Source organism: Enoplosus armatus, chromosome 7 (genome assembly GCF_043641665.1).
Source record: "Enoplosus armatus isolate fEnoArm2 chromosome 7, fEnoArm2.hap1, whole genome shotgun sequence".
Classification (NCBI taxonomy): Eukaryota; Metazoa; Chordata; class Actinopteri; order Centrarchiformes; family Enoplosidae; genus Enoplosus; species Enoplosus armatus.
Genome location: NC_092186.1, coordinates 233,262 through 245,129, shown reverse-complemented (window position 1 = coordinate 245,129; position 11,868 = coordinate 233,262). Strand labels below are relative to the sequence as shown.

General features: G+C 45.3%; 1 protein-coding gene across 1 annotated transcript; it reads right to left on the bottom strand.

The window, feature by feature from the left end:
- Nucleotides 1-243: 243 nt before the first annotated feature.
- plppr3b (phospholipid phosphatase related 3b) lies at nt 244-10,463 on the bottom strand. The gene is made up of 7 exons (XM_070909250.1): nt 10,380-10,463; nt 6,268-6,453; nt 5,480-5,606; nt 4,718-4,913; nt 4,351-4,408; nt 3,480-3,653; nt 244-1,626 (listed from the first exon to the last, which is right to left on the bottom strand). Exons 1-7 carry the CDS (start codon nt 10,461-10,463, stop codon nt 244-246), a joined length of 2,208 nt encoding a protein of 735 aa, XP_070765351.1.
- Between the last annotated feature and the right edge of the window lie 1,405 nt (nt 10,464-11,868).

The window sequence follows — 11,868 nt, the reverse complement described above, 5'->3', positions numbered from 1 at the left end:
TGACATACTCTGTTATAACACAGATAAGACATCTTTTATGTTGAAAGACAACTATCCAGAGCGTTGAGCCACCGAGAATCAAGCCTGACCCTACTGGATGGAAACTTTAATTTCTTGCAGCTCCAACTTTCCATCACATGAAGCTCAAGAAATGCATAGCAACATGGTCCTCACTGCTGTCCAGGTACTGTGCTGTTACTGACCAGTTTCAAAATAAGGCTTTTGTTTTGAAAAGGTAAGAGACTAATCCTTGAACCTTCGTCCCTGCAAACTCTTATAATAGTTCTCCTGTTCAGTCTGGTTACGAATCTCTCGATCCAACAGAACTAGAGCCGTCTTGCGCCTCATGGCCATCTCCCTGCGCTGAGCATCTACTGACATCTCCACCTGTGGCTGAGGTGGGGGCAGGGCTGGGTCGGGGTCAACTGTGGCGCGTGGCGAGGCGGATCGGTTCGGCCGGAAGCTGCTGCCGCGGGCGGAAGAGTCTCCCCGGTTCAGGCTGTTGAGGTCGTAGGTGTCTCGTGGGTCGCCTCCGTTGGATGCCCCCACCCACTCCCATGGGTTAGTGTTACCTGCAAGGGGCGGGGCTTGAGGAGGGGGTGGGGCTTGCACAACAGGATGGTGGGGGGCGTGGGCATCCACCGTGATGATACCCTCCCGTTGTTGCTCAGAGGGGAGGCGGTAGTGCGGAGAGTCAGTGGTGGAGGAGGTGCCGGAGCAGGTGGAGGTGGTCTCAGAGGATTTCTCCCCCGAGGAGGAGGAGGGGAGGAGGCCTTGCTGCTTTGACATGGCAATGACCTGCATGAGTCGCGGCTGGTTCGTGGCACCACGGAGCGACCCCTCCCCGCTCGTCTTCTCTCGGATGGCGAGCCACTTGGCCCTGGTCAGGGCACTCTTTGGGGACACTGGTGGGGGTCCTGCTTCAGGGATCTGAGGCGGTCTGGGAGTTGCCACGGCTTTGGCACTCCCTGGAGGCGGTGTAGGGTTGCGACCTGAGACTGCCCTCCCAGACTGCACTGCAGGCTGGTAGAAGGGGACCTGAGACCCTCCCTCGTCTGTCCCCACAGAGCCCACCTCAGAGCCGTCCTCGCTGGCTTCGCGCTCCACCTCATCCCGGACGCTCAGGCCTCTCATCTCCATTGATTTCTGCTTCCACTCTGACACCAGCTGCTGTGAACGCATCGGGTCCATAGGAACCTGCACGGCCTTCAGACGTCGCTGCACTGGTTGCACTGGCTGCACGAGATCCTCAGGTCCCGTGTTGGCCCCCAGAACCCCGTTAACATTCATGCTAGCCCTCGGCAGCGTGTTGCTGAAGGTCAGCATGGTCTCCTTCCCCATGGGGCTGCGAGGAGCCAGCAGCTCCACATCCACACTGGCCCTCTTTAGGCTCCCCATGGAGTCCTTCTCCCTCTGCAGGGGCCCCAGGCCCTCCAGCCGGTCCATGGGGGCCGGAGCCGCCGCTATCTCATCGTTACTCTCCGAGGCGGAGGCAGGGCCCTTATTGTAGACGGACTCGTGTCCTCGCTCTGTCAGCGCCCGCAAAGGGTCCTCCTTCGGGGGCGGGGGAGGTGGGGCTGGATTGATGTCATCAGAGGACTTGAAGTTAGCAACAGCGTGAAAAGCCTGAAGAAAAAAGAATCATCTTTAAATGTTTAAAAAAAATCCTCTGATGTCACGCTGTAAACTGATGAACCTCTTGTGCTAATTAGTTCTTTTATGATCCATCATCAGTTTTACTGATTCAGTCGCAGAAACTCTACGGAGACGCTGGAGGTCAGTCACAGAAACACACTTTATAATGACATCATACTAAATGCTGCACGAAATTTGTGGTTTTTGTATTAATTTAAATTATCATTTCTATCTGATTGTTATTAACAGCAATTTCAGATGTTTTACAAACAAACGAACAAACACCAAAATACTGTTTATCAAAGCAGCCACAGAAAGTCAACAACACTTCAGTCAGCATGAAAACTGAAAGATGAAGAGCGAGTGAGACATGTGACCAGTTAATCATGTTTGTAATTTGTATTGATGAGTTGAGTGTGTTGGGGGAGAACTACCTTATGAGTGAAGATTTTGTTTCTATAGTTATGTAATAAAACAGTTTGATTTTTTAATTTGAATGTTGACTTGTGTGTGAAGACGTTTTGTTGTGCATTTTTTATGTTGGAGGTGCAGAATCCTCCTGCTGCACTGAGACGCTCCATCAATCTACTGTTTTATACTGATGCGGTTGTCGTGGCAACAGAAAGGACTGTTTGATCAGCTGCAAAGAATCACAGAGAGTCAGTGGTTCCCCCCGAGACACCCACCCCCCGATATAATGACAAATCCTGCTGCACCTTTGGACTGACCGCCAGTGTTTACAGGATGTTTGTTCCAGAAAAGGTCAGTTTCTCTTTCATGGTGCACTGGCGTGAGAATAGTCTCCAAGTCCTTCTTGCCAGTGTTGGACCATCTAACTGTATGGTGCAGACCATTCGACCTACCTGTTGTCTACATACATCCCAAAACGAATGCCACTGCAGTGCTCGAGGACCTGTATGTAGCCATCAGCAGGCATGAGAACGTGCACCCAGAGGCCTTTTCAGTTGTGATTTTAACCATTGTGCTGCCAAAATACTACCAACATGCCACATGACCAACCAGAGGCGACAAAACACTTCTTCACTGTTACTGCACGATCAAAGGACCTTACAGATCTATCCCACGACCTCACTGGGAAATCTGATCACCTGGAAGCACTCTCGTTAGAAAACACCGGTCACTAGCCTAAATGACGATCGTCCTGTTGCCTTGACTTCTATCATAATGAAGTGGGAAAGACTGATTAACAACCCTTGACCATAACAGTTTGCTACTGTTCCAATAGATCTGTAGATGATCTCACCCGATCTACATAATGCTTCAGTCCACCTTTAAAAGAAAAATACTTGTGTATGTGAGAATGTCATTTATTGATTATTGTTCTGCTTAATACAATCGTACCATTCAAATTGGTGGCGTCTCCGTCTGCACAGGATTGTTCTGTGACACAATTTATTATAAAGAGTCGGTCTAGACCTGCTCTATTCTCAGTGTCATGAGATGACTTTTTGACTAAAGAAAGCCCATAACATGAGTAAGGACAGCAGCCATCCTGCTCGTGGACCGGAGCCACCTGTCTCAGTCACAGTCCAGCTGCTGAACATGCACTGATCACATTCTGTAAGTCGTGTTACATGTGAGTGCACTGGCTGTGTGGTTATATGGGTAGTAAGTGTTACTGTTATGTGGGCTGTAGATATTATGGGATGGGTGGTCTGTATCTACTTTTTTCTCTCCTCTCCTGCTCAGAGAGGACGGAAGAATGAAATGGAGAGAACAAGTGTATTTTTAACTTTTTGACCTGGATAGTGAGTTTAAATGTGACATAGAGGACAGTGGTCATCAGGTCTCCAATTCAGATGCCTCAGAGTTTCAGATCTCACCAGATAAGCAGCGACGAAGGCTCCGATGAGGAAGCCCACGTAGACGTCAATGGGATGGCTGCGATGCTGCGTGATCTGAGTAAGACCCGTCAACGCCGCCGCGATGGCGAAAGCAAAAACCAAGACGGGTTTCAGCAGCTTGGTGCTGTCAGAGATGGTCGAGTTAAAATACATCTGAAAGATAATCAACAGTCTGAGATTAGTTTACTTCTAATATGGTGAACAGTTATGAACATTACATTAATAACAAATAACTATTACATACACAGCATTCTGTAAAACAAACTTTAAACTAATTTAATAAAATCCTTCTTTACATTACATCAATTATTAGGTATGAATTATATTTTAAAATTATATAATCAACTTTTTTCACAGTAAGAACAGGAAGTGACATCATGACCGTGGTTTAGTTTTAAACAAGCTAATTAATGTTAAAAACAGCAGCATATTTCCTCATTACAGTAAATTATTAGTTATAATAAGTTTACCAGTCGGGGAGGAGCAGGAAGTTAGCCAAGCTGTTAGCATATAGCTAGCATTTAGACTTTTAATTCATTGATATTTGCTTCTTAAACTATGAACAGCTGCTGACTTCTTTTTAGGGTTTATGATAACTTGTTTGCTTTTATTCATGTTGTCATGTAGTCATTCATGTTGTCTAAAACTGATGAAGACTCTCTGAGGTCCAAACCAGTCTGTGTTTTAACCAACATGTCCGGACTTTATTATTCTTTAATATTCTGTCTCTGAACAGCAGAACCTGCTGTATGAGACCCTTGAGGGTCAATTTATATGAAAGTAAAATCTCAAATAAAGTTCTGTTGGTTTGAACAAAGATGATCTGTGAGTTTATAACATGTTTTCTTACAGAAACATAAACGGCAGCGAAGGCAGACAGAGTTGCATGCTGGGAAGGGAAAGTTTTCCTGTCGGGACAGAAGAAAGACAAACTTTAATCAATAATCACTTTCTTTTTTTCCAGCTCTTTATTTAGAGGACAGTTGAGAGCATTTCAACAACTACGAAGAAGTAGTCTTTCAGTTCCAGTGAACATTAGAACCTTGTATGAAATGTTGAACAACTATTTACATTCTGATGTATTGTAACAAACATTAACAATCCAGTAACTTATCTGAGTTTAAAACAGGAGACCAAACAACCTTTTCCCCAGACAGAAGAACTGAGTTCAATAATCAGTCGTGACCAACCATCCAACAGAAACACAGGTAACTCACCTGGCGGCCATGATAGCGTGCTGGTCGTGTCCTGAGCAGATGTCTTTAGTGATGTAAGCGTTTCTGTCGCAGGAGACGCCAGCGAGGGTGTAGTTTGGTTTACAGACGGTGAGGAAGAACGGAGCGTGGTAACCTGTCGACAGCTGGATGATGTCAGTGACCAGAGCCGTTGCACACAGGCCGAACACATGCACACCTGCAGAGAGACAGACAAGTGTGAGGACTGAACACCTGCAGAGAGACAGACAGGTGTGAGGATTGACAATCAGCAGAGAGGCAGACAGGTATGAGGATTGACCACCAGCAGAGAGACAGACAGGTGTGAGGACTGACCACCAGCAGAGAGACAGACAGGTGTGAGGACAGACCACCAGCAGAGAGACAGACAAGTGTGAGGACTGAACACGTGCAGAGAGACAGACAGGTGTAAAGACTGAACACCTGTGTAGGTGGTTGTGCGGGTGTGGCTGGTACCACCCACAGTAGGTCTAGGTGTAGGTCTAGGTGTGGGCGATGTTGTAGCTGTAGGTGCGGGTGGTGTTGTGGGTGTGAGTGGTTTTACAGGTGCGGGTGGTGTTGCGGGTGTAGGTGTGGGCGGTATAGGTATGGTTGGTGTTGCAGGTGTAGGTGTGGGCGGTGTTGCAGGTGTAGGTGTGGGTGGTGTGGGTGGTGTTATAGGTGTGGGTGGTGTTGCAGGTGTAGGTGTGGGCGGTGTTGCGGGTGTAGGTGTGGGTGGTGTCGCAGGTTGAACCGGTCTCGTACCCACGAAGCGGACTGTCCTCCTCAGGAAGGAGTTGAAGTTGCAGCCTCCTGCGTTGATGCTTCCTTCTGGTCTGCGGAGCTTCAGTCTGGACTGCAGGCAGTAGATGAGACCTTCAACCAGCATGATCTGATACACAAAACAAACGCACCCTCAGAACCTGTCAGGGGTTCTGTTTAGATCCTCACAGCTCCAGGTTCAGGTTCAGGAAAGATGGAGGTCTACTGCTGAAAGTCAGTGTGGAGACACAGAGATCCACCACAACGGGACTCTACCAGACCTGAGTGTGTGTGTGTGTGTGTAGACGTGTATTACTCATGTTGTGAGGACAAAATCTGTTTACACAGTCACATTGTGGGGACTTGCCTTCACGTTGGGGTGAAGACTTGGTTTAAGTTAAGGTTAAGGTTAGGTTAAGTTTAGGTTAGGTTAAGGTTAGGTTAGAAGAGAGATGGACTACATCCTGAGGATGAAGTAAAAATCTATATGAAACCTCTCTAAAGATAAAACATGTTATTAAAAGAAAACACATCTTTAAAGGTGCCAGTAAGGGGTGGGGGGAATAAAACCATGATCCCAGCCTCTCGTCCTCAGTATAGAATTGTGGTCTTCCCTGCTGAGCTTTTTTTGCAAGTCTTGTTCATAAGCGAGCTGCTGGTCCCATAGGAGGCAAACAGGGGTTGGAGGTAGGCAAGGGGTTGTGGTTATTCTCCAGGAAATTCATGTGTTATGTAATGTCCTCTGAAGTGATGGAAACACAACTGAGTGTGTGTGTTGGTGTGTATGTTACCGAGGCAGCAGGTCCAGCGAATGCGAGGCTCAGCAGCATCAGCAGTGGGATCAGTTCGTCTCCTCCGTCCACATACGGCATACTGAGCTCTCTGTCGTGGCAGCGGAAACCCACCTGAGCCGGCTGAACCACGTCAGTCAGCTCCAGGAAGTACAGAGACACCATAGAAGAAGCCACGATGGGCAGCTGCACACACAACAGTCATATCAGCTCTTAATACAGAGTGGACTGACAGGACGCTACGTTACATTACGTTAACTCAATTCAATTTTATTTTTAAAGTGCCAAATTATAACGGAAGTTATCTCGGGGCACTTCTCATGTGGAGCAGGTCTTCACAGGACTCTTCATATTAATATTTACAGGCAGAAACCACAAGCAGAACCGGGGTCTGATTGGGCGGGCATCTGCCTCGACCGCTTGGGTAGAGAGAAGTACGTAATGTTTTCACCCACAGCAACACCAACACATGCAACCACGCCTACCTGTCTGTCTCTGTCCAGGTGCTGAGTCTTTACATCTGTCTGTCTCTGACCAGGTGTTACAGTCTTTAAAGTCGTAATATTATGTTATGTTACATTGTGTTGCGTCACATCACATTACGTTATACTACTTTACGTTACATTACATTACATTATCTTACGTATAACGTTATATTACTTCACGCTACCTTATGTTTTCAGTTACGTTATGTGACGTTACATTACATTACAGTACACGTCTACATGAAGACTGTTTCAGCCTCTGTTCAGACAGTTTAATTGCAGATGATGTAGCTGCTCATTGAGGGTTGACGCCTGATTGTCTCACTTGTCTCTTTTCATGTTGTTCAGGTGTCTCACTGTGGACAGATGTCTACTGAAACACCTGGGGACTCCGTTAGTGATGCAGATCGATTTCACATGAAAACTGCGCTTTAAAACGTCGATGACTTCTAACTTTTATCTGTGAGAGTTCAAACATGTTGAGGTGAGCTTCAACACACCTGTAACACCTGATATCGTCCCTGTGATGGAGGTTTAAGATAAAAGTCTAAAGTTTAAGATAAAAGTCTAAAATCCTCTTTATATCGGTAAAGTGGAGCAGAACAGTTTCTGAGTTTAATATTTCGAGGATAAAAACATTCAGAGGAAGTTAAACAACTGAATATTCTCCACACAGTAAACCTCATGTTCAGACTCAAAGCAGCAGTGAACGTATCTACTAACAGTGTTGTGTGTGTATCACAGCTGATACAGCTTCGTTTTCATCTTCACTGTAGTTTATCTTGACTCAGTCACACACACACCGTCCTGCTGCCCCAAACACTCACTAGAGCACCACATGTGGATTCATCCGCCACTGAAAATAGTCCCCAACACATGCACTATTTCCTGCTGTTAGTTTGATAAAAACTACAGCGAGCAGCTGTTGGACGAAATGACTGAGCCTTTTAAACATGAAACTATATATCTGTGAAGTGTTTTTAAAGATGATTTGATTTGATGGTTTGGCGATGTACTTTCTGTATCATGATTATCATAAGATTTTAAAAAACTATCTGTTAACTGTCGAGTGAACCTAAACACATGTCAGCCACCTACACAGACATATGTAAGACATACACTATATTGCCAAAAGTATTCACTCACCCATCCAAATAATTGAAATTAGGTGTTCCAATCACTTCCATGGCCACAGGTGTATAAAATCATGCACCAAGGCATGCAGACTGTTTCTACAAACATTTGTGAAAGAATGGGTCGCTCTCAGGAGCTCAGTGAATTCCAGCGTGGTACTGTGATAGGATGCCACCTGTGCAACAAGTCCAGTCGTGAAATTTCCTCGCTCCTAAATATTCCACAGTCAACTGTCAGTGGTATTATAACAACTCAGCCACGAAGTGGTAGGCCACGTAAAATGACGGAGCGGGGTCAGCGGATGCTGAGGTGCATAGTGCGCAGAGGTCGCCAACTTTCTGTAGAGTCAATCGCTACAGACCTCCAAACTTCATGTGGCCTTCAGATTAGCTCAAGAAAAGTGCGTAGGGAGCTTCATGGAATGGGTTTCCATGGCCGAGCAGCTGCATCCAAGCCATACATCACCAAGTGCAATGCAAAGCGTCGGATGCAGTGGTGTAAAGCACGCCACCACTGGACTCTAGAGCAGTGGAGACGCGTTCTCTGGAGTGACGAATCACGCTTCACCATCTGGCGATCTGATGGACGAGTCTGGGTTTGGCGGTTGCCAGGAGAACGGTACTTGTCTGACTGCATTGTGCCAAGTGTAAAGTTTGGTGGAGGCGGGATTATGGTGTGGGGTTGTTTTTCAGGAGCTGGGCTTGGCCCCTTAGTTCCAGTGAAAGGAACTCTGAATGCTTCAGCATACCAAGAGATTTTGGACAATTCCATGCTCCCAACTTTGTGGGAACAGTTTGGGGATGGCCCCTTCCTGTTCCAACATGACTGTGCACCAGTGCACAAAGCAGTCCTGACCTCAACCCGATAGAACACCTTTGGGATGAATTAGAGCGGAGACTGAGAGCCAGGCCTTCTCGTCCAACATCAGTGTGTGACCTCACAAATGCGCTTCTGGAAGAATGGTCAAAAATTCCCATAAACACACTCCTAAACCTTGTGGAAAGCCTTCCCAGAAGAGTTGAAGCTGTTATAGCTGCAAAGGGTGGACCGACGTCATATTAAACCCTATGGATTAAGAATGGGATGTCACTTAAGTTCATATGCGAGTCAAGGCAGGTGAGCCAATACTTTTGGCAATATAGTGTATTAGAAAAGTTTAAACTGAAAAGTGATTTCATCTGTGATTTTCATGTGGATGAAAACGAGCTCATTAGCTCATTAGCTAACTCTGGCACATTTACATTGATGTGTAACCTGAAATGTTGATTAATGTGCATTGTCCCTGGTAAATAACCAGAGTTTTACATACTGCCACCTAACCATGGATGGATTTTCTTGCACCAAATACATGACTGCAATGCATTATGGGTGATATACACCTCTGGGGCTCCATTTATAAAACGGACTTAGGATCAATTTTGATTTTAAGTATGACTTAAGCAGAAAACCACGTATAAGTAGTTATTTATAAAACCTTACTTTGGCGTGGAAACCATGGCTGTTCTTGTGTTCTTGTGTTATTGGAAGACATTGAAAACTGTGCTTTTAGAAGGGAGAGAGTTTTCAGAGACCGGAATGACACACGATGATCCATGGCTTATAAGTAGGAAAGGAAGACACACTGTAATCATGAAATACCCGTATCTGTCCACTTTCTGTCCACTTTGGGATATAAAGAGGAAAACGCTGATTGTAAGACAGGTGCCGTCCATTTTAAGTTAATTTGAGATTTATAGATCACAGGTGCATGAGTTACAAAAGGTTCTTTTTAGAACCTGCATAAGCAAGGTGTTTTATGCTCTGTGTTATGAATCGAACGTAAGCACACAGTCGGAAATGATCTTAAGACTAAGTTCAAGTATAAATCTAAGAACATTTTTATAAATCAGGCTCCTGAAGGCAAAATCGTTTGTGACTCGCTCCCTCTGCCCTCCGAGGGTTGAAGTTCACTTCAGTTTCTCAGACAAATGGAACGACACTTATGATGGCGGCGGGATTCAACAAGGGAAAGACAAGGAGGGCATGTTGAATTAATGAAATGCAGCCCAGTCTGCACATGAGATTGGATGGCCGAAAGAAAAATATAGAATAACAACTGAATTATACTTTAACTCAGTAGAACTCTGGATAATATAGTTTTATTATTGTCTGAATGTTCTGTTCTATGTTCTGTCTGTGTTTTAACTGATGACGTCGTCCTCTGCAGGAAACAGGATCCAGAGGTTCTTCTGGATTATAGATCTGTTACTGAACACTGACAACAGATTTACTTCCTGTTTCAACAGGAAATACATCACAACAAGGAAGTTACAAACATGTTAGATAGCCTGTTACACATAGAAACATCCTCCACTATTAATTATTATTAACATATCTGCCATGAAGAATATTAAGAAAATATTAGAAATAAACTTTAAATTGAAAACCTTTGACAGTCTGACAGCGTGTCATGTGACCAAGAGACCATGTGACTGAACAGAAGCTTCTTCTTACCTCCACAAAGTAGAAACATGGCAGCAGAGTCAGACTGTCCTTTGGAGGTTTCTTCTTCATCTTCTCAGAGGAGTTCATCATCATCCTTATCAAGCTGCAACACACACACACACACACACACACACAGTGTCTATCAGTGATTTCATTTCCACTAGAGTCACTGAAACAAGTTACAATACATATATATATATATATATATATATATATATCCTGTACATTTTTCAAGAGTCAACTTTTCACTCAAATTGTTAAACTGATGTCATTCGTAATGAAAACAAATAGTATTACATTTGAAACAAATGCAAAATAGAAGAATCTTATCTATCTATAGACCCAACCTGGTCTATAGATAGATACTCATATACACAGCAGAGGAAAATATTAATATTAATAAATAAAGCTGCACAACAGACAGACAGGAGGGGGTTAATGAGGGTCCAGAAGATCATTGGACAGGTTCGACCAGGAGATCCATAAACCATCATCATCACCATCACCATCACCACCATCATCATCATCAGTTTTCTGTTTCACCTCCTGCTGCCAATTAAGATTCGACCAATCAGAGACCACAACTCAAACATGTACCGTTACGTTAACGTTTAAACGGACGGACCCGCAGACAGACAGGCAGGTAGACAGGTCGACAGTCAGACAGGTAGACAGACAGGCAGACGGCTCTGCTGCCTGAAGGACTGCAGTCATTTTCCGACACACATTGCAGCCCGGCTCAGTGTGGACTTGATACACCGGGTATAAACCGGGTCTGTTCCGTGTTTTATTGTCTAACGGCTCTGATGCAGCTTCAGTTGATCTGCTGAATAAATGAGTCAGAGGATGCAGCTCCGCAGAACACACACACACACACACACACACACACACACAAGAATAGAAAGCGGTCGGTCTCACCTCAGACCATCGATCCACTTTGATTCCTGTCACGTTGCCTCCTCCTCCAGCAGCAGCAGAACCGGACCCGCTAACGGAGCCGTTACACCGGACACACCTGGGTGGTCGTCCCGGGTTACAGCAGCTCGTTTTTAGTGCCGCGTCTCGTTCCGTTTGTCCCGGTTAAGGCTCCGTTCTCCCTGAAATACGGCAGATCTGCGACCGTTTTCTGTTTCCTGGCGGAGATCTGCTGCTGCTACTGCACGGTGTGTGTGTGTGTGTGTGAGAGAGAGAGCGAGCGAGAGAGCGAGAGAGAGAGACGCTGGTGATACATGGAGGCGTTAAAGCCTGTTCCTGGCAGTGTGTTGCTGTATGGCAGGTGATTAGTGCCTCCTGTTTGACAAATTTTTCTTTTTCATTTATGATAATAAGAAAACAACTGATTCATGTTTTTCGTTTGAAGTCGTAGATTTAGTGTCTCAGTTATGTGTCTGCTGGACCCTTCAGGTGTGCTGGTTTCTTTCTGTCAGAGGGGTCAGATGGAGGTTTTCATAGTGTGAAGCTGCTGTGATTTAGATTTTGTGTCACGTGATGGATGAGC

Bases quoted from the DNA above. Each gene is read 5' to 3' on its own strand.
- plppr3b (XM_070909250.1), bottom strand. From the start codon at position 10,463: ATGATGATGAACTCCTCTGAGAAGATGAAGAAGAAACCTCCAAAGGAC. The intron at 4,409-4,717 runs GTGAGTTACCTG...CTGTCCCGACAG, and splicing joins CACGCTATCATGGCCGCCAG to GAAAACTTTCCCTTCCCAGC. The intron at 1,627-3,479 runs GTGAGATCTGAA...TTTTTTCTTCAG, and splicing joins CCTTCGTCGCTGCTTATCTG to GCTTTTCACGCTGTTGCTAA.